This window comes from Leucoraja erinacea, chromosome 7 (assembly GCF_028641065.1).
Source record: "Leucoraja erinacea ecotype New England chromosome 7, Leri_hhj_1, whole genome shotgun sequence".
NCBI lineage: Eukaryota > Metazoa > Chordata > Chondrichthyes > Rajiformes > Rajidae > Leucoraja > Leucoraja erinaceus.
Genome location: NC_073383.1, coordinates 77,736,929 through 77,759,915, shown reverse-complemented (window position 1 = coordinate 77,759,915; position 22,987 = coordinate 77,736,929). Strand labels below are relative to the sequence as shown.

General features: G+C 45.9%; 1 protein-coding gene across 1 annotated transcript in view; it reads right to left on the bottom strand.

Annotated features, from left to right (window-relative positions):
* Positions 1–17,829, bottom strand: part of cfap65 (cilia and flagella associated protein 65) — a 218,878-nt gene extending 201,049 nt beyond the window's left edge. Inside the window, exons 1-5 of the mRNA XM_055638826.1 lie at positions 17,646–17,829; positions 14,822–15,009; positions 5,890–5,992; positions 3,171–3,337; positions 1,722–1,918 (exon numbers count right to left, since the gene is read on the bottom strand). Of these exons, the coding sequence (XP_055494801.1) occupies positions 1,722–1,918; positions 3,171–3,337; positions 5,890–5,992; positions 14,822–15,009; positions 17,646–17,714 (724 nt within the window). The 5' untranslated portion in view covers positions 17,715–17,829. The remainder of the gene's footprint in view (positions 1–1,721; positions 1,919–3,170; positions 3,338–5,889; positions 5,993–14,821; positions 15,010–17,645) is intronic.
* Between the last annotated feature and the right edge of the window lie 5,158 nt (positions 17,830–22,987).

The following is a 22,987-nucleotide window of genomic DNA, read 5'->3' as shown; positions in this document are numbered from 1 at the left end:
TGGGCCTGTCCCACTTAGGCAATTTTTTTTTTAGCTACTGCCAGCGACTGTGGGAGTAGGTTGCCGAAAAACCGGCGACTGGACCCCTCCCCCACGACAATATCTACAGCAATGTCTACAACAACCTGCCACCCAGTCGATGTCAAGCTACGGCAAGCTGCCGACAACCGGCGACGTCCACCAACGACCACACCTACAATAACCTACGTCCACCCGCGACAAGCTACGACAAGGTAGGACAATTCGGTCGCTGGTACCTGTCGCCGGTTAACGTAGGTAGTTGCCAATGGAAGTCAGCACCGGCGACAACCTACACCATCCTGGCAACAACCCACATCACCTGGCGGCAACCTACGACAGCACCTACGTAAGCAGAAGTCCAGCTACGCTCATTGGCGTCAAGCCGACTGTCGTCAAGCAGTTTTGCACATTTCAAAAACCAGCGGGCAACCAGAAAAATCGCAGGAACAGGCCACTCGGCCCACAATGTCTGTTGCAAACAGGATACAAAGCTATAATAATCTCTCGGCCCACAATGTCTGTCTCTCAAACAGGATGTACATAGCTAGAAATAATAATTCGGCCCCTCGAGCCTGCCCGCCAAATGATCCATATCAACTCAGTATCCCATTCCCTGTGTATCCTCTGATCCCGATGGCCAGAAGGGCCACATCTAAATCTGGCGTTATCAGATCTGAACCACCCTCTGTGGCAGAGAGTTCCAGAGGCGGCATGTGTCCGAATAGTTCCCACACTCGGTTTTAAAGGTGGCCCCTAGTAAGCTGTGGGACCCTTGTTTGGTCCCCGGGGTGGGCAAGTTGGGATCTAGCAGGAGATTGAGCCTCTAAAGGAGTTATCAGATCTGAAGACCATTCAAGCCCCATCAAGTCCGAATACCCACACAGGCAGGTGGCACTAGTAAATGGGACTTTTTGGTCGGGGTGGGCAAGTTGGGAGCAGGAGTGATAGGAGCAGAATTAGACCATTCGCCCCATCAAGTCCAATCCTGGCTGATCCATCTCTCCCTCCTAACCCCAATCTCCTGCCTTCTCCCCATATACCCCTGACCCCCTTACTGATCAAGAATCCATCTATCCCTGCCTTAAAAATATCCATTGACTTGGCCTCCACAGCCTTCTGTGGCAAAGAATTCCACAGATTCACCACCCTCTGACTAAAAAAAAATCCCTCATCATCTTCTTAAATTCTGAGGCCATGAGCTCTGGTCCGAGACTCTCCCACGCGTGGAGACATCTTTTCTACATCCACACCATCTCAGCCTTTCAGTATTCCGTGAGGTTCAATGAAGTCCCCCCCCCCCCTCAACCTCCTTAAACTGCAGCGAGCACAGGCCCAAGTGCCGTCAAATGCTCATCACGTGTTAACCCACTCATTCCTGGGATCATTCTTGTAAACCTCCTCTGGACCCTCTCAGGAGCCAGCACATCCTTCCTCAGATATGGTGCCCAAAATAGCTCACAATCCTCCAAACACGGCCTGACTAGCGCCTTATAGAGTCCCAGCATGAGGTCCCTGTAAAAGAAATCCCGATATAAACAAAAACCTGTCCTGCACATCTCCCATAAACTTTGTGGCTCTCAACTTAAAGAGATCCCCTCTGTGCCCCGACATTTCCACCATGTACAGCGATATATAAATACGAGACAATCCTTTTCGTTATTGCAATGCATTGATGATTTTGACATGGAGTTAGTTCTCACCTATACCTTGCAGCTTCATAAATTTTTTACGGTCGTTTTCACCAAATTTGCAAGTTGCAATTATGTCATAGGCATGGGGGGTTTTGGGCTGGAACACGATCTTGACCTTGCACTCATCATAGGCTGTCAATATACCGCTGTTCGGGATTAAATGGAATGGATTTTGTACTTCCAATTGGAACGGTGTCAGGAGCTTACTGTAAAGACAACAACATCATTATTAACAATGGCAGTCTGCGTCTATAAGCCTTCTTTATTATCGTGAAACATCCTAAAGGGCCTGTCCCACTTAAGCGATTTTTTCGGCGACTTGACGGCACCCATCACAGTCGCAGCAGGTCGCCGAACATTTTCAACATGTTGAAAATCCAGGGGCGACCAGAAAACGGTACGACTCTTTGGGCGACTACTCATGACCGTACAGGCATCACATGTCGACACGTGGCACCTGTATGGTCGTGAGTAGTCGCCTTTTTTCGTCGAGTCGTACCTTTTTTGGGTCGCCGCTGGATTTTCAACGTTGAAAATTTTCGGTGACCTGCTGCGACGATAACAGGTGCCGGTAGTACCGGAAAAATCGCGTAAGTGGGACAGGCCCTTTGGACATTAACAAAAAAACACAAATAAAATGCCAAGTTAAATTAATCTCATCTGCCTGCACATTTATATCCCTCCATTTCCCACAGATCCATGTGCCTGTGTAAAAGCCTCTTAAATGCCACTTTCATATCTGCCTCCACCACCACCCCTAGCAGTGCAGCCCAGGCACCTACCACATGTAAGGAGTCACAGAATCTCTCTCCAACGAGAAGCAGATCTAATAATTATTCCAAACCTAAAACACATAAGGACGGCACAGTGGCGCAGCGGTAAAGTTGCTGCCTAAAGGGCCTGTCCCACTTTCACGACCTAATTCACGACCTCTGCCGAGTTTGCCCTTGACTCATACTCGCAACTTGGTCGTTTCGAGATCGTGATGCTAGTCGTAGGTACTCGTGGCATCAAGTAGGTCGGGGCGTTTTTTCTAGCATGATGAAAAATGTCCACGAGTAAAAAAGGTTGTGAATTAGGTCGTGAAAGTGGGACAGGCCCTTTACAGCATTTGCAGTGCCAGAGACCCGGGTTTGTGACTGCTGGTGCTGTCTGCACGGAGTTTGTACGTTCTCCCCGTGACCTGCGTGGATTTTCTTCGAGAGCTTACGTTTCTTCCCACACTCCAAAGGCGTACAGGTTTGTAGATCAATTGACTTGGTATAAGTATAAATTGTCTCTAGTGTGCATGTAGGAGAGTGTTAATGTGCAGGGGTCGCTGGTCGGTGCAGACTCGGTGGGCTGAAGGGCCTGTTTCCACACTGTATCTCTAAACTATACTAAATGTAGAGTTTCACTATCCAAAGAATATTGAGTTACAAGGGCTAAATCATGTACCCGATTGTTTTCCAGCCTTACCTATGGTTTCGTAAGTGAAATGTGGCCTCCGAACTTTCAAAGATGGCACAAATCGGCAGGCACACCAAATCAGGTAAATGTACATCGTAGTAGGGCAGTGACGCTCGCAGGTAGATAGAAAATGAGCCACCTTTGGTCTCGAACACAATCCGGTCCTCATAGTCTTGCTGCAAGGGGACAAATATTAAGGTAATTGTATCTAATTGCAATGAGTGTCCTTCATATATTTCCACTGTAAGAAATTAGAATTGGATGCCTGGGACTCATAGAATATGGAACAGTATGCACAGGAACTGACCCTTCGGCCCACAATGTCTGTGCTGAACATGATGCCTAATTAAACTAATCTCATCCGCCTGCACTTGATCCATGTGCTTTCAACAAAGAGCTGGATAGGGCTCTTAAAGTTAGCAGAGTCAGGGATATGGGAAGAAGGCAGGAACGGGGTACGGAACGGGGTACTGACTGGGGATGTTCAGCCATGATCACATTGAATGGCGGTGCTGGCTCGAAGGGCCGAATGGCCTACTCCTGCACCTATTGTCTATTCTCTGCATTTCCATGTGCCTATCTAAAAGCCCTATCTGAAAGCTTAAATGCCACTACATATCCACCTCCATCACTACCCCATAGCAGCGCATTCTAGGCACCTGAGAAACGGCCCCCTGAACATCCCCTTTAAGGGTGGTCACGGTTGCGCAGCGATGGAGTTGCTGGCTGTACAGCGCTTGCAGGGCCGGAGACCCGGGTTCGATCCCGACTATGGGTGCTGTCTGTTCGGAGTTTGTACGTTTTCCCCGTGACCTGCGTGGGTTTTCTCCGAGATCTTCTGTTTCCTCCCACACGCCAAAGATTGTGGGTTTGCACAATTGGTTTGGTAAATGTAAAAAATATTGTTGCTAGTGGGTGTAGGATAGTGTTAATGTGCGGGGATCGCTGGTCAGCGCAGACCCGGTGGGCCGAAGGGCCTGTTTCCGCGCTGCATAACTAAACTAAACTTTGTCCCCTCACCTTAAAGCAACGCCCTATTGTTCTTGGCATCTTCATCCTGGGGAAAATGTTCTGACTGTCTACCCTATCTTTGCCTCTCATAATATAAAGTCTCCCCCCCCAGGTCCGACGTACCAGAGAAAACAATCCAAGTCTGTCCAAGGTACACAAAAATGCTGAAGAAACTCACAAAAATGCTGGAGAATCTCGGGTGCAGCAGCATCTATGGAGCGAACGAAATAGGCAACGTTTCGGCCCGAAACGTTGCCTATTTCCTTCGCTCCATAGATGCTGCTGCACCCGCTGAGTTTCTCCAGCATTTTTGTGTACCTTCGATTTTCCAGCATCTGCAGTTCCTTCTTAAACACCAAGTTTGTCCAATCTCTCCTCACAGCTAATAACCTCCAATACAGGCAGCATTCTGACCAACATCTTCGACACCCTCACCAAAGCCTCCCCATCCTTTCTGTGACAAGTCGTCCAGAATTGCATTAAATAGTTCATCATCGAGGAGCTGAATCAGAACACAATACGGTCACTCCTCAACTCAGTCAGTCAGCCAGCATATCTGGAGAAAAAGCACGGGTGATGTTTCGGATCGGGACCCTTCTTCAGACTTTGAGTGGCACGCTGGGTTCCTTCCAGCACTTTGCGTCTACCACCAGAGAATTTGTGCAAAGCTATCCTATAATGGGACAACCAGATTGGCACACAATACTCTGAATGCGGCACAACCAAACGTATGAAAGCAAGCATGCAGGTACAGCAGGCAGTGAAGAATGCGAATGGCATGTTGGCCTTCATAACAGAGGGAGTTGAGTATAAAAACAGAGGTCCTCCTACATTTGTACAGGACCATAGTGAGACCACACTAGTGAGAGTATTGTCTTCAGTTTTGGCCTCCAAACTTGAGGAAGTAAGTAAGTAAGTAAGATTTATTTATATAGCACGTTTTAAGTCAACTCGCATTGACACCAAAGTGCTTTACATAAAATAGATAATGAGTTTCCATGCCATAGAAAAAGGTTAAAAAAAATAAAGAAAATGGACACAACACATTGTAGAGTTCAACACAAACGTCCCCCCACAGCAGAATCAAACATTTCCACTGTGGGGAAAGGCACCAGAAAGTTAAGTCCTCTTCCTCTGAAACACCCGAGGTCAGGGCCCATTTGTGGCCTTGCCATTGAGGGAGTTCACGAGGTTAATTCCCAGGATGGCGGGACTGTCACATGTTGATAGATTGGAGCGGCTTTAAGAATAAATGGTAAGCCATTTAGAATGGAGATGAGGAAACACTTTTTCACACAGAGGGTTGTGAGTCTGTGGAATTCTCTTCCCCAGAGGGCGGTGGTGGCTGGTTCTCTGGATGCTTTCAAGAGAGAGTTAGATTGAGCTCTTAGAGATTGCGGAGTTAAATGATAATGAGAGAAGGCAGGAACGGGGTACTGATTGGGGATGATCAGCCATGATCACAGTGACTGGCGGTGCTGGCTCGAATGGCCTACTCCTGCACCTATTGTCTATTGTCTATTGTATGCTGCCTGACTCCAGCTTAAGCTGTTTGACTATTATACTCTTGACTCTGTGACTCTTATATTCAGCGCCCAACTAATGTAGAACAGCATATTATACGCCTTCTTTCCCACTCTATCTACTTATGTTGCTATTTTCAGGTAGTTATGGACTTGGATCCCAAGAAATAATGTAAATATTATATATTCTTTACCTTCTCAACCGCACAGAAAGTGACTGGCAAAGAGTATGAAGTCCCTGGACTCAAGACCACTGGCTGTGGGAATAGCGTGGTGAAGAATTTAGTTGACGGAGACCTGTGAAGCAAAAGAGAAAAACATAAAACCAGCTCTAGATTCAGATTCAGATTCAGATTCAGATTCAATTTTAATTGTCATTGTCAGTGTACAGTACAGAGACAACGAAATGCATTTAGCATCTCCCTTGAAGAGCGACATAGCAAACGATTTGAATAAAAAATAAATAATAAGTGTAAGTGTCCGGGGGGGGGGGGGGGGGGGGGGGGGGTGATTGGCAGTCACCGAGGTACGTTGTTTAGTAGAGTGACAGCCGCCGGAAAGAAGCTGTTCCTCGACCTGCTGGTTCGGCAACGGAGAGACCTGTAGCGCCTCCCGGATGGTAGGAGGGTAAACAGTCCATGGTTGGGGTGAGAGCAGTCCTTGGCGATGCTGAGCGCCCTCCGCAGACAGCGCTTGCTTTGGACAGACTCAATGGAGGGGAGCGTGGAACCGGTGATGCGTTGGGCAATTTTCACCACCCTCTGCAGTGCCTTCCGGTCGGAGACAGAGCAGTTGCCATACCATACTGTGATGCAGTTGGTAAGGATACTCTCGATGGTGCAGCGGTAGAAGTTCACCAGGATCTGAGGAGACAGATGGACCTTCTTCAGTCTCCTCAGGAAGAAGAGACGCTGATGAGCCTTCTTGATCAGAGTAGAGGTATTGTGGGTCCAAGAGAGGTCATCGGAGATGTTGACTCCCAGGAACCTGAAGCTAGAAACACGTTCCACCTCCGTCCCGTTAATGTGGATGGGGGTGTGCGTGCCACCTCTGGACTTCCTGAAGTCTACAATGAGCTCCTTGGTGTTCTTGGAGTTAAGGGCCAGGTTGTTGTCAGCGCACCATGCTGCTAAGTGCTGGACCTCCTCCCTGTAGGCCAGCTCATCGTTGTTGCTGATGAGGCCAATCACCGTTGTATCATCTGCATACTTGATGATGGTGTTAGTACCATGTACAGGTGTGCAGTCATAGGTGAAGAGGGAGTAGAGGAGGGGGCTCAGCACACAGCCCTGAGGAACGCCGGTGTTCAGGGTGAGGGTTGAAGAGGTGTGCTTGTCTAACGTCACAGACTGGGGTCTGTTGGTTAGAAAGTCCAGTATCCAGTTGCAGAGGGAGGGGTCGATGCCCAGGTTACCGAGTTTGGTGATCAGTTTTGATGGAATAATGGTGTTGAATGCTGAGCTGTAATCGATGAACAGCATTCTTACATAAGTGTCTCTGTTGTCAAGGTGGGAGAGGGCGGAGTGAAGTGCCGTTGAGATGGCATCCTCCGTACTCCTGTTCTTGCGGTAGGCAAACTGATAGGGATCCAGTGTGGGGGATAGGCAGCTTTTGAGGTGTGCCAGGACCAGCCTCTCGAAGCACTTGGTGATGATGGGGGTAAGTGCAACTGGGCGGAAGTCGTTGAGGCTTGCCGCAGTGGAGTGTTTTGGCACTGGCACGATGGAGGTGGCTTTAAGGCAAGTGGGGACAACTGCTTGGGCAAGTGACAGGTTGAAGATGTCAGTCCAGACGTCTGTCAGCTGCGCAGCACAGGCACTGAGCACGCGCCCGGGGATGCCGTCAGGGCCAGCAGCCTTACGTGCATTAGTCCTACTCAGTGCCACGTACACGTCGTAGGGGGTGAGTGTGAGGGGTTGGTGATCGGCAGGTAGCACAGCCTTGATGGCTGTCTCTAGATTGTCCCTGTCGAAGCGGCCATAGCCTCTAACTTGGATTTAGATGGTTCCCCCGGGTAAGTTTTGGGATCCGACCAATTTCCGCCCATCACTAACTGCCCTGGAGAAGTTCATGCTGAACCAGTCAATGTGCAGTCCTTCTCGTGAAGGTACATGCACCTTGCTGTTGGGAGGGAATATCAGGAGTTAGACCATGTTACTATGAAGAATATTCACTGGTCTAGATGAGCAACTGCAAAGCTTTTTGTAGTTGGTAATACTGAAAACACTGTGTGTGCAGCAATGGTGGAGGGGAAGGAACGTTTGGGGTGGTTGATGGGTTACCAACCAAGAAGGCTGCTAGTGTCGAGCTCCTTCAGAATGATTGGAGCAAGAGTGCAGTATTAGTTTAGTTTATTATTGTGACATGACAATAGTGTTGAGCCTTTGTTGCATGCTACTCGAGTTTGAGTTTGTGGATTTACTTTATTATCACATGGACCCGAGGGACAGTGAATAGCTTTTTTATTTGCAATGCTAACCAGTTATGCAGTCAAAGAAAAGACCATACAGATGCATCCTCGACTTTAGATGCTTCGATACGGTATTTCGACTTTATGATGGTGCAAAAGCGATACACATTTCAGTAGGCACCTCACTTTGAATTTTGAATTTTTATATTTTCCCGGGCGAGCGCTGTGCGGTACGATACTCTCTCGTGACGCTGGGCAACGGCAGCGAGCCGCGGCTCCCAGTCAGCCATGCGATCACGAGAGTAAACAACCGTGAGTTAGGACTTTCACAATCCACAATCTCGACCACCGATTAGGTTAGGTGTATCAAATGCATTTTCGACATGATATTTTCGATTTACGATGGGTTTATCGGAAGGTAACCCCATTGTACGTTGAGGAGCACCTGTACATGATTACAATGAAGATGGCCACAATGTACAAATAAGGGATAAAGAGCACACCATTTAGTGCAAGATAAAGTCTGATGAAATCCGATTAATGATAGTTCAAAATGTCTCCAATCAAGTCAAACTTTAAGAAAGGTGTCTAAAGGGTCGAGGGATTTTATTGGAAGAGCACCAGAGATTTGAGATTTCAATTATACAGGAAGATCGGATAAACTAGGACTGTTGTCCTTAAGGGGCTGTCCCACTTGGCGACCTAATCCGTGAGTTCTCGCAAGTTTGCCCTTGACTCATACTCGCAACATGGTCGACACGAGGTCGTAAAATGTCTTTGTAACTCTCCTTCATGCTCGAGAGTAGTCCCCGCGTACTCGAGGCCCCAGCTGGGTCGCGGCGTATTTTTCAACGTTGAAAAATGCCCGTGAGTCAAAAAAGGTCGCCGATAGTTTTCATCATAGTCGAAAGGAGGTCGAAGGGATGTCGAAGGAGATCGAAGGAGGTTTATCTTCACTCTCCACTATTCCGTGTCCAATTTTCCCGAAGTTAGTCGTAGCTAGTCGTAGCTAGTCGAAGCTAGTCTTCAACATAGTCGAAGGAGGTTGAAGGAGGTCTTCTACATAGTCGAAGGAGGTCTTCTACATAGTCGAAGGAGGTTTTCAACATTTTTTCAAACTCTCCTAAACTCTCCTCAACTCGCCAAATAGGTCGCCCAAATGGGAAGGTTGTAGTGAAATTCAATTATGTTCAACGTCAGGAAAGTTAAATTAGGAGGAACAGACGTAAACTAATTGTAAAAAAGAACCAGCGGTGTAATGAAGACATTCTATCTCTGTCAGACTTTGTTATGACCTACAATACACTTACCAGAGAGACTGACGGAAGCTCATTCTATAACAGATTTGAAAGCAAATTGCATATATTTTTGAAAATGACATTTTCCAGGACTGCAGGAAACCTATTGGACCAGTCTTTCAAAAATCCAGCATGGGCACAATGGGTTGAATATGCAATAATAATAATAATAATAATAATAATAATAATAATAATAATAATAATAATAATAAACTTTATTTCGGACTCAAGGTCCAGACAAGGCCAACATTACATAAAAATACATTGCCTATAAAAACACTGTAAAAAACATATCAAATCTTAGTATATCTTATAAAAGCATCATAAATTATATATTAAAAAACACAATACAAGATTTAAAATCCAGAATAAAAAAGAAACATCAGTGTCCTACAACGAGACAGCGATACCAGCATCTCCACAACTGGGATTCGTAGCGTGTGGTGCTAAACCTTATGTTTGACAAGGCCACGGTAATTACATTTTCAGAATCATTTATCCTGCAAATGAATTTATCCATATGATTTCTTAGGAAAGCTTCTAAAGTACTGACTCCTGCAGCCACAAACATGTTACTAGCACTACACCATCTAGGTTTCCTTAGCAGTGTTCTCATGGCGTCATTATAGGCCACCTTTAGTCTCTGCAAACTTGTCCTTCCGTAGTTCTACCACAGGTGCGCAGTATAGAGTGGTGTACAATATGCTCTAAACAGCGACATCTTCACCACATCTGTACACGCACCAAACTAAGATTCTATGATTACATTAATGACACAAACAGTGCTTAAGTAGCTGTAAAGTATGCTAAACAAATACATTTTTGAATTAAAGGTAGACACAAAATGTTGGAGTAACTCAGCGAGATCCCTGGAGAGAAGGAGTGGGTGACGTTTTGGGTCAAAACCCTTCTTCAGACGGGAATCCTGCACCTTTTTTAATTAAATGGTTAGGAAGACGATATCATTTGATATATAGTATAAACTATATGAGTAGTGTAGTATACTAGTGGTATTCCAGCAAACTAGATAATTTGTGAATAGAATTAATTAGCCCAACAATGCAGAGTAAAGGACACATGTAGTTCCCATTTCTTTTAGCGATCTGACCCTCAAAACGCAGTCATATTTTCAGTAAAGTTGCTGGTTTATCTTGAGATGATATTAGTTTGTCCGCATAACTGGTTAGTAAATACAAATGTGTGAGCGTAGAGACCGAGGGGTGTAAAATGAGGGTAGAAGAAATAGGTAGCAAGGTGAAAAGTAAAAGTGGCAGGCAGACAAAACCAAGGCAAAAATCAAAAAGGGCCACTTTTCAACATAATTGTATAAGGGGTAAGAGTGTTGTAAAAACAAGCCTGAAGGCTTTGTGTCTCAATGCAAGGAGTATTCGTAATAAGGTGGATGAGTTGAATGTGCAGATAGCTATTAATGACTATGATATAGTTGGGATCACGGAGACATGGCTCCAGGGTGACCAAGGCTGGGAGCTGAACATCCAGGGATATTCAATATTCAGGAGGGATAGACAGAAAGGAAAAGGAGGTGGGGTAGCGTTACTGATTAGAGAGGGGATTAATGGAATGGAAAGGAAGGACATTAGTTTGGAGGATGTGGAATCGGTATGGGTAGAGCTGCAAAACACTAAGGGGCAGAAAACGCTGGTGGGTGTTGTGTACAGGCCACCTAACAGTAGTAGTGAAGTTGGAGATGGTATCAAACAGGAAATTAGAAATGCGTGCGACAAAGGCAAAACAGTTATAATGGGTGACTTCAATCTACATATAGATTGGGTGAATCAAATTGGCAGGGGTGCTGAGGAAGAGGATTTCTTGGAATGTATGCGGGATAGTTATCTAAATCAACATGTAGAGGAACTAACAAAAGAGCAGGCTATTTTAGACTGGGTATTGAGTAATGAGGAAGGGTTAGTTAGCAATCTTGTTGTACGTGCCTCCTTGGGCAAGAGTGACCATAATATGGTTGAGTTCTTCATTAGGATGGAGAGTGACATTGTTAATTCAGAAACAATGGTTCTGAACTTAAAGAAAGGTAACTTTGAGGGTATGAGACGTGAATTGGCCAAGATTGACTGGCAATTAATTCTAAAAGGGTTGACGGTGGATATGCAATGGAAGACATTTAAAGACTGCATGGATGAACTACAAAAATTGTTCATCCCAGTTTGGCAAAAGAATAAATCAGGGAAGCTAGTACATCCATGGATAACAAGGGAAATCAGGGATAGTATCAAAGCGAAGGATGATGCGTACAAATTAGCCAGAAAAAGCAGCATACCGGAGGACTGGGAGAAATTCAAAGACCAGCAGAGGAGGACAAAGGGCTTAATTAGGAAAGGAAAAATAGACTATGAAAGAAAACTGGCAGGGAACATAAAAACTGACTGCAAAAGTTTTTATAGATATGTGAAAAGAAAGAGATTAGTTAAAACAAATGTAGGTCCCTTGCAGTCAGAAACAGGTGAGTTGATCATGGGGAACAAGGATATGGCGGACCAATTGAATAACTACTTTGGTTCCGTCTTCACTAAGGAAGACATAAATAATTTGCCGGAAATAGCAGGGGACCGCGGGTCAAAGGAGTTGGAGGAATTGAGTGAAATCCAGGTTAGCCGGGAAGTGGTGTTGGGTAAATTGAATGGATTAAAGGCCGATAAATCCCCAGGGCCAGATAGGCTGCATCCCAGAGTACTTAAGGAAGTAGCTCCAGAAATAGTGGATGCATTAGTAATAATCTTTCAAAACTCTTTAGATTCTGGAGTAGTTCCTGAAGATTGGCGGGTAGCAAACGTAACCCCACTTTTTAAGAAGGGAGGGAGAGAGAAAATGGGGAATTACAGACCAGTTAGTCTAACATCGGTAGTGGGGAAACTGCTAGAGTCAGTTATTAAAGATGGGATAGCAGCACATTTGGAAAGTGGTGAAATCATTGGACAAAGTCAGCATGGATTTACAAAAGGTAAATCATGTCTGACGAATCTTATAGAATTTTTCGAGGATGTAACTAGTAGTGTGGATAGGGGAGAACCAGTGGATGTGGTGTATCTGGACTTCCAGAAGGCTTTCGACAAGGTTCCACATAAGAGATTAGTATACAAACTTAAAGCACAAGGCATTGGGGGTTCAGTATTGATGTGGATAGAGAACTGGCTGGCAAACAGGAAGCAAAGAGTAGGAGTAAACGGGTCCTTTTCACAATGGCAGGCAGTGACTAGTGGGGTACCCCAAGGCTCAGTACTGGGACCCCAGCTATTTACAATATATATTAATGATCTGGATGAGGGAATTGAAGGCAATATCTCCAAGTTTGCGGATGACACTAAGCTGGGGGGCAGTGTTAGCTGTGAGGAGGATGCTAGGAGACTGCAAGGTGACTTGGATAGGCTGGGTGAGTGGGAAAATGTTTGGCAGATGCAGTATAATGTGGATAAAGGTGAGGTTATCCATTTTGGTGGCAAAAACGGGAAAGCAGACTATTATCTAAATGGTGGCCGAGTGGGAAAGGGGGAGATGCAGCGAGACCTGGGTGTCATGGTACACCAGTCATTGAAGGTAGGCATGCAGGTGCAGCAGGCAGTAAAGAAAGCAAATGGTATGTTAGCTTTCATTGCAAAAGGATTTGAGTATAGGAGCAGGGAGGTTCTACTGCAGTTGTACAGGGTCTTGGTGAGACCTGGAGTATTGCGTACAGTTTTGGTCTCCAAATCTGAGGAAGGACATTATTGCTATAGAGGGAGTGCAGAGACAGTTCACCAGACTGATTCCTGGGATGTCAGGACTGTCTTATGAAGAAAGACTGGATAGACTTGGGTTATACTCTCTAGAATTTAGAAGATTGAGAGGGGATCTTATAGAAACTTACAAAATTCTTAAGGGGTTGGACAGGCTAGATGCAGGAAGATTGTTCCCGATGTTGGGGAAGTCCAGGACAAGGGGTCACAGCTTAAGGATAAGGGGGAAATCCTTTAAAACCGAGATGAGAAGAACTTTTTTCACACAGAGAGTGGTGAATCTCTGGAACTCTCTGCCACAGAGGGTAGTTGAGGCCAGTTCATTGGCTATATTTAAGAGGGAGTTAGATGTGGCCCTTGTGGCTAAGGGGATCAGGGGGGTATGGAGAGAAGGCAGGTACGGGATACTGAGTTGGATGATCAGCCATGATCATATTGAATGGCGGTGCAGGCTCGAAGGGCCGAATGGCCTACTCCTGCACCTAATTTCTATGTTTCTATGTGTGATTCTGAGTTCCATTTCATCAAATGAAGATTTATTATATTATGGAAAATAAACTTTTTTGCCATAGTCATAGAGTGATACAGCATGGAAACAGGCCCTTTGGCCCAACTAGCCCACATCGGCCAACATGTCCCAGCGACACTAGTCCCACCTGCCCACGTTTGATCCATATCCCTCCAAGCCCGTCCTATCCATGGACCTGTCTAACTGTTTCTTAAATGTTTGGATAGTCCCTGCATCAACTACCTCCTCTGGCGGCTTGTTCCATACACCCACCACCCTTGGTGTGAAAAGGTTACCCCTCAGATTCCCATTAAATATTTTCCCCTTCACCTTAAACTCTTGATTAGTTTAACTTTGCGTAGCTTTCAGAAGAGTTTACGGAGTCACAATGGACAAAATACTTGGGACCCAGATGGAGTAAAGATTCTGGTTTTAGGTCTGAAAGATTCTGGTTTTAAGAAGGCAAACACAATGCTAGCATTTATTTCAAGAGGGCTGGAATACAAAAACAGGGATGTAATGCTGAGGTTCTATATAAGGCACTGATCAGGCAGCATTTGGAATATTGTGGGCAAATTTGGGCACCATTTCTGAAGGAGGATGTGCTGGCCCTGGAGAGGGTCCAGAGGAGGTTTAGAAGAATGATCCCAGGAATGAGTGGGTTAACATATGATGAGTCTTTGATGGCACTGGGCCTGTACTCGCTGGAGTTTAGAAGAATGAGGGGGACCTCATTGAAACGTACAAAATAGTGAAAGGCTTGGATATAGTGGATGTGGAGAAGATGTCTCCATTAGTGGGAGAGTCTAGGACTAGAGGTCAGAGCCTCAAAATTAAAGGACACTCTTTTAGGAAGGAGATGAGGAGGACTTTCTTTAGTCAGCGGGTGGTGAATCTGTGGAATTCATTGCCACAGAAGGCTGTGGAGGCCAAGTTAATGGATATTTTTAAGGCAGAGATAGATAGATTCTTGAATAGTACGGGTGACAAGGATAGTGGGGAGAAGGCAGGAGAATGGGGTTAGGAGGGAGAGATAGATCAGCCACGATTGAATGGCAGAATAGACTTGATGGGCCGAATGGCCCAATTCTGCCCCTATCATTTATGACCTTACGACCTTTAGTCAGTGCATCAAATGCAAAGCTATTCAGAAAAACTCACCTGTACTTGAGTTTTTGAGTTTTGAACTGAACATTCTTTAGTACAATGTGTTTGGTGGATTCAATTCCCAGGTCCCAGTCCAACCATTCCAAATACTCCAACACCTCAATACCAAAATAGTTTGTTTTGGCCACTTTGGTTCTCTTCCTTCCAGAGAGTTCATTATTGGCACCATTGTGAGCATTTCTCTGCAAGCAAATTATGGGCAAAGTGTAAATAAGATCGCAAATCATTTTCATAACCGTACGTACTAGAATTCCCTCGCTAAACTGTTCCTACCCCTGTACTATTTTCCTCCAGTAACACCTAATTCGTTAGTCAAGTTTTCAGTCACAGATGCGATCGGTTAGCTTAATAATGTTCCTGTTAAATGTTTTAGTACATTAAAAGAACTTCATAAAATGGTTTAAAGTAAAGATAGACACGAAAAGAAAAAAAAGAAAAGTGGGCCTGGAGCTGAGCCTGGAACTCAGTCTGAAGAGGGATCTCGACTCTAAACGTCACCTGTTCCTTTTCTCCTGAGATGCTGCCTGTCCCGCTGAGTGACTCCAGCAATTTGTGTCTATCTTCGGTTTACACCGGTATCTGCAGTTCTTTCCTACACACATTCGTAAAATGGTAGTTAACGAGTGAAAAATGGAAACAGCCCACCTGGGAATTAAGATTTAAGAAGGAACTGCAGATGCGTGAAAAATCGAAGGTAGACAAAAATGCTGGAGAAACAGCGGGTGAGGCAGCATCTATGGAGCGATGGAAATAGGTGACGTTTCGGGTCGAGACCCTTCATCCATTCACCTACCTGCCCATTGATGCCATAGAATGGATGCATAGTGATTTCCAATGATAGATTTCCATCATCTCACATTGACTAAGGAATACTGCACAGGATACACTTCTGAAGGAAGGGTCTTGACCCGAAACGTCACTCATTCCTTCTCTCCAGGGATGTTGCCTGTCCCGCTGAGTCACTCCAGCTTTCTGTGTCTATCTTCGGATTAAACCAGCATCCGCGGATCCTTCTAATACACTTCCTTCCGATGTCCAAGAACTACAGTCTCTTTGTTTATGTATGTTACACTGAATTTTGACACAGAAAGAGGCCATCTGGTCCAATTGACCTGCATTACAGTTTATGGTCTGCACAAGCCTTCTCCTTCCTTACTTATCATCACATTCTTCTCTTTCGTATTCTTATCCAGTTTCATTAAATCATTGCACGGGAACAGGCCCTTCGGCCCACCGAATCCATGCCAACCATTGATCACCCGTTCACTAATTCTATGTTATCTCACATTCTCATCCATTCCCTACACACTATGGGGCAATTTACAGAACCTACAAACCCGTCGTTGGGATTGTGGGAGGAAACCCACATGAGGAAACCAACGTTGTCACGGGGAGGTAGACAAAAATGCCGGAGAAACTCAGCGGGTGAGACAGCATCTATGGAGCGAAGGAATAGGTGACGTTTTTCGGGTCGAGACCCTTCACAAAAATGCTGGAGAAACCCTCAGCGGGTAAGGCAGCATCTACGGAGCGAAGGAATAGGTGACGTTTCCGGTCGAGACCCTTCTTCAGACACAGGGAGAATGTGAAAACTCCGCACAGTCAGAACTTAAGGTGAGGATCAAACCCGGGTCTTCGATGCTGCGAGGCAGCAGCTTCACCACTGTGCTGCCCAAAACATGGACTTAGATATTTGACTGAACCACCTGTGGGCAGTGAGTTCCACATTCTCACGATAGCTCCAGCCTGTTTAATTCTTAGAGTTGTAGAATACAATACAATACAATTTTACAATACAATTTTATTGTCATTTGAGCCCCAGTGAGGCTCAAACGAAATTCTGTTTCCACAGCCATACAAACAAAGACAATTTCCTAGACATACACACAATTTAATTCACACAAACATCCATCCATGATGGAAGGCAAAGTCTTTTCTCTCCCCTGTTCTCCATGTCTCTCCCGATATCCAAGCCCCAGGTGGGCGATGATAAGTCCCACGGCCATTTTAGGCCGTGCCGGGCGATTTACGGCCCCGCTCCCGGTCTAAATGTCACAAAGTTGGAGCCCCCGGCAGGCGCTGGAATGTCCCACGGCCATGAAGCCGCGCTGGGCGATGTTCGACCCCGCTCCGGGTCGTTCCAACCCCGCGACACGGGCTGGAGAAGTCGCGTTGCGGGAGCTCCGGGAAGCGGTCTCTCTCTCCCCCCGGACCCGCGAGCTCCCGATGTTCACCGGACCTGTGGCTGCGTTGCTGGAGCCTCCGAGCCCCAGGAGTCGAGTCGCAGCAGCGAGTCACCACCGCTCCCCACGCTCCGATGCCGGCCAGCCCCACGATTGTGAGTAGTCCGCAGCTCCGCAGTCTCCCGAGCCCCCGGGTCGTTCAGGTTGGAGGCCGCTCCACGGTGCTAGGCCCCAACGACAACGGAGACCGACAGGGAAAAGGTCGGGTCTCCCGAACAGGGAAGAGATTTTTAACGGTTTCCCCCTCCCCCCCCTGCCCCCCCACATATACACATTTAAAACTAGTATTAAAAAACACCAACACTACATTTAACTAGCCTCTAGAATCGTAGAGGCAACGTTTAATTCGTCATGATGGTGTGACCTTTCAGTCCCAGTATCAACACATATACAGGTATATATATATTTTTTACTTACTTACATACAACTAATCAATTATTTACAGAATAATACAGATGCTGCCTGGCCCGCTGAGTTACTCCAGCATGTTGTGTCCCCCTTCGATTTAAACCAGCATCTGCAGTTCTTTCCTACACATATACTATCTACAGAATAATATTAAATAAATAACTTACTTTAATAAATGTTTTTCTGGCCAACTCTTGAAAAGGGGCAGATTTCAAGGAATACGTGGAGGTCAACATGGTTAAATTCTGTCAAGATAAAAAGGAAGACAATCAAAAAGGTGAGCGTATTTAAGGTGAGGTATTAAATGAGTGAGACTCCAAGTCAGGAGTTGTATTGTATCACTTCAATGCAATCTCCATCAGCTCCCGAGATGAGCAATTTCTGTGCTGTTTTTTGACAAATGATGCAGAAGGCATATGTGAGTGGAATGTAAAGGAATTTATCAGAATTATTCGGGGGCAGAGAGAGTGAATTATTGAGGGGCCCTGAGGGTGAAATACGAACTGGTTCAAACGATACGTTAAACTAGAAGCGATAAAGGGCCTGTCCCACGAGCATGCGACTGCATGCGGCGAGCACGACCAAACCGGAAGTGGGGGCTGCGCGGAGGTGAAGTGATCCCCGTACAGGGCCTGTCCCACCAGCATGCGACTGCATGCGGCCAGCGCGACCAAACCAGAAGCGGGGGCCGCGCGGAGGTCGAGTGATCCCGTACGAGTTGACATGGAGTTCAAGCTAAGTCCGCGGGAAGTTCGCGCTAGGCATACGCCATCAAGGCGCTGCACACGCCCGTCGAGGCAGTGCGTACAGCCTCAATGCGGCTGTGGGCCGGCAGGCCGTTGCCACGTGGAATTTTTGAACAGCGTCAGTTATTCGGAGCCCCGCGCGATGTCGGGTCCAGCTCCGCACAGTTGCATAAGGCTCCGGCGATCGAAGTGAGACCGGCCCCGCGAGGCCGTATGGCTCAAGCGACCACGTTACATTGCGCTTGTCGCATGCAGTCGCATGCTCGTGGGACAGGCCCTTTAGAGTGGAGCCGCAAGTACAGGTTGAAAGAATTTTGAGAAGGTACTAATTTGAGGAAGGACATTCTTGCTATTGAGGGAGTGCAGCGTAGGTTTACAAGGTTAATTCCCGGGATGGCGGGACTGTCATATGCTGAGAAAATGGAGCGGCTGGGCTTGTATACTCTGGAGTTTAGAAGGATGAGACATATTGAAACATATAAGATTATTAAGCATTTGGACACCTAGAGGCATGAAACATGTTCCCGATGTTGGGGCTGTCCAGAACCAGGGGCCAGGGTTTTAGAATAGTGGGTATACCATTTAGAACGGAGACGAGAAAATTGTGAGTCTATGGAATTCTCTGCCTCAGAGGGCGGTGTAGGCCGGTTCTCTGGATACTTTCAAGAGAGAGCTAGATAGGGCTCTTAAAGATAGCGGAGTCAGGGGATATGGGGAGAAGGCAGGAACAGGGTACTAATTGGGGATGTTCAGCCATGATCACATTGAATGGTGGTGCTGGCTCGAAGGGCCGAATGGCCTATTCCTGCACCTATTGTCTATTGGCTATTGTCTAATCACGTATGTTGTACAAGGGTGAAATGGGAAATATCAATTCACATATCTGCCAATTGCTTCTTCACGTTTTCATTGAATTCAATGCTATATCATGGTAGTGACAACATTTGAGTATCCTTCAGCTAGTTTTGTTTACTTTCGAGATACAGCTTGGAAGCAGACCCTTCAGCCCACCATGTCCACACCGACCATCTCACTGGCTGTATGTTATCCCTCTTTGTAATTCACTCCCCACATATCAGGAGCATTTGTTTTAAACAGATGCCAATTAACCTGTAAATTCGTACGTCTTTGGAGTGTGGGAGGAAAACCAGAGCACCAGGAGGAAACCCACGTGGTCACAGGAAGAACATGCAAATTCCAGGTCAAGATCGAACCTGGGTCTCTGGTGGAGTGAGGCTGCAGTTCTATATTTTGCACCAATGCATTTCCTAGTCCGAGTCAATAGACAATAGACAATAGTCTATAGGTGCAGTAGTTGGCCATTTGGCCCTTCGAGCCAGCACCGCCATTCAATGTGTTTATGGCTGATCATCCCCAATCAGTACCCCGTTCCTGCCTTCTCCCCACATCCCCATGGCACAGCTATCTTTAAGAGCCCTATCTAGCTCTCACTTGAAAGTATCCGGAGAACCGGCCTCCACTGCCTTCCAAGGCAGAGAATTCCACAGTTTACATATATTCATCCAGAAAAAGGTTATCTGTCTACCCTATCTAAGCCTCTCATAATTTTATATACTTCTATCAGGTCTCTCCTTAACCACAAATGTTCCACTTTTCATTTCACTGCACATCTAGTATGTGTATGTGGCAAATAAACTTGACTTGACTTGACTTGATAACAATCCATGATTGTCCAACCTCTCCTTATAGATAATATCCTCTCATCCAAGTAGCATTCTGCTAAACCTCCTGTACACTCTCTCTAAACCCACCACATAATTGCAGACACATAATGCAGCAAAGGCTAACCATAAACATGAACCTCAGTGACTGCCAATCACCACCCACCCCCCCCCCCCCCCTCCCACCCCCCCCCCCCCCCCCTGTATCTTCGCTGTATCTCTAAAGTCTAAATAACAGGACATTTCACTTATTATTATTTATTCAAATCGTTTGCTATGTCGCTCTTCCAGGGAGATGCTAAATGCATTTTGTTGTCTCTGTACTGTACACTGACAATGACAATTAAATTGAATCTGAATCTGAATCTGAATCTGAACAGCATATAACAGAGTGAAGTGTGGAAATGATGTGCTCTTCCTCTCATGTGGGGCATAAGGATGTCGGGGGTTATGGCAGGTTATGGGGCGAAGGCAGGATAATGGAGAGATAGATCAGCCATGATTGAATGGTGGAATAGACATGATGGGCCAAATGGCCTAATTCTGCTTCCAGAACTTATGAGCTTAAGAAAACCCACGTGTTCACAGGATAACCGCACAAACACCACACAGACAGCATCCCAAAGTCTGGATCGAACCCGGGTCTCTGGCACAGTGTGGCTACAGCACTACCAGCTGCCCGCCTGCATATTGTTTTTGAAAATCATTAAATCTGCTTCCACTATCTGGAGGCAATGCATTTCAAATCAAAATAACTTGATGCAAGAGAATGCCTCTCCTCATGTCGATTTTGTTAAGTGTCTTGGTATGTTTTCTCACATTAAAGCACCATATAAATCCAAGCAATAGTTTCTGCTGGCATCGCAAGCCACTCTGTGTAATAATGTGTACTGCGTAGTTGAATATAGCTTTCCTAAGATGATAAATGGCCACCCCCTCACCACGAGCCTCTACTTTTGATTATGAATTTGGCTGTTCTAAAAATCTTTTGCCATTATCGTCAGAGAGTCAAACTGCTGACATGAGGTGACTTTTACTGATTTCCAATCTTGATAGTACATAGGCGACACCACTCAGACCCATCAGACCTGCAGCTCCATTAACTCGTATTATTTCGAGACACAAGGAACTACAGATGCCGGGATCTTAGTTTAATTTACTTTAGTTTATGATTGCCACGAGTACCGAGGTACAGTGAAACGTTCATTTCATAGGTTCCAGGAGCAGAATTATGCCATTCAGCCCATGAAGTCTACTCCGCCATTCAATCACGGCTGATCTATCTTTCCCTCTCAACCCCATTCTCCTGCCTTCTCCCATTAACCCCTGACACCCATTTTGGTACGTGCTATCCAGTCAGGGGTAAGATTGTATATGATTACAATCAAGCCGTCCACAGTGTACAGATACAGGATAAAGGGAATAGCGTTCAGTGCAAGATAAAGTATGAAAGATAGCTCAAAGGTCTGCTATGAGGTCGACAAAAATGCTGGAGAAACTCAGCGGGTGAGGCAGCATCTATGGAGCGAAGGAAATAGGCAATGTTTCGGGCCGAAACCCTTCTTCAGACTGAGGTAGATGGGGGTTCAGGGCCACAGTCTTGGTGGTGACAGCATTGTGGAGTGGCACAGCGGTAGAGTTGCCACCTTAAAGCACCAGCGACCCAGTCCGAACAACTGGTGGTGTCTGTACGGAGTTTATACGTTCTCCCTGTGACCACGTGGGTTTCTTCCGTGTGATCTGGTTTCCTCCCACCTTCCAAAGATGCGCAGGTTTGTAGCTTAATTGGCTTCGGTAATATTTGTCCCTAGTGTGTAGGATAGTGTGATCACTGGTCAGCGCGGATTCGGTGGGCCGAAAGGCCTGTATCTTCGCTGTATCTCTAAAGTCTAAATAACAGGACATTTCAGTTGCCTTGAGCAAAGGTCAGTGCTTGAGTAATTCAGCAGGATATCCGTGGAGGGACTGGGTAGCCAACATTTTGGGACTTTTCCTTAGGTCGATGTATCATTAGTTAGATAAGAATAATTAATGGCAGAAAAGGAGTCTGCTTGATCCATCATATCCATTTCAGCTCTTCAGTCCAATCCTACCCAACCATTTGTTCCCAGATTTCTTTTCAATATGATGATTGTTTTTGGCTCTACCACTATTTCAGGCAGCGAGCACCAGATCACCATCACTACATTACCTCCAACCCACTGCCTCTTGATGTTGTCATCCTTTGATTCTTTCCTCAACTAAAATATATCTTGTTTAAGAAAGAACTGCAGATGCTGGCAAAATCGACGGTAGACACAAAATGCTGGAGAAACTCAGTGGGTGAGGCAGCAACTATGGAGAGAAGGAATTGGCGACGTTTTGAGTCGAGACCCTTCTTCTCGACCCGAAACGTTGCCAATTCCTTCTTTCCACAGATGCTGCCTCACCCGCTGAGTTTCTCCAACATTTTGTGTCTACCTACAATATATCAATCTCAGTTTTCACATTTTCATTTCACCTTGGCTTCAGCAGCTTGGGTCATCTCTGAATAACTTGGTTCTATTTTTGTTACACAACTGTTTCTGGAATCCCTAACTGTAGATGTTAGTTAGATAAAAGATAGATAAAAGACTCCGAAACGTCACCTATTCCTTTTCTCTATAGATGAGTGACACGGTGGCGCAGCAGCAGAGTTGCTGCCTTACAACGCCAGACACCTGGGTTTGATCCTGACTATGGGTGCTGCCTGTATGGAGTTTGGACGTACGGTCTCCCTGTGACCACGTGGGTGTCCTCCGGGTGCTCTGGATTCGTTCCACACTCCGAAGACATGCATGTTTGTAGGTCAATTGGCTTCTGTAAAAATTGTAAATTGTTCCAAATGCTAGTGTACAGGGATAGAAACATAGAAAATAGGTGCAGGAGTAGGCCATTCGGCCCTTCGAGCCTGCACCGCCATTCAATATGATCATGGCTGATCATCCAACTCAGTATCCTGTACCTGCCTTCTCTCTATACCCCCTGATCCCTTTAGCCACAAGGGCCACATATAACTCCCTCATAAATATAGCCAATGAACTGGCCTCAACTACCTTCTGT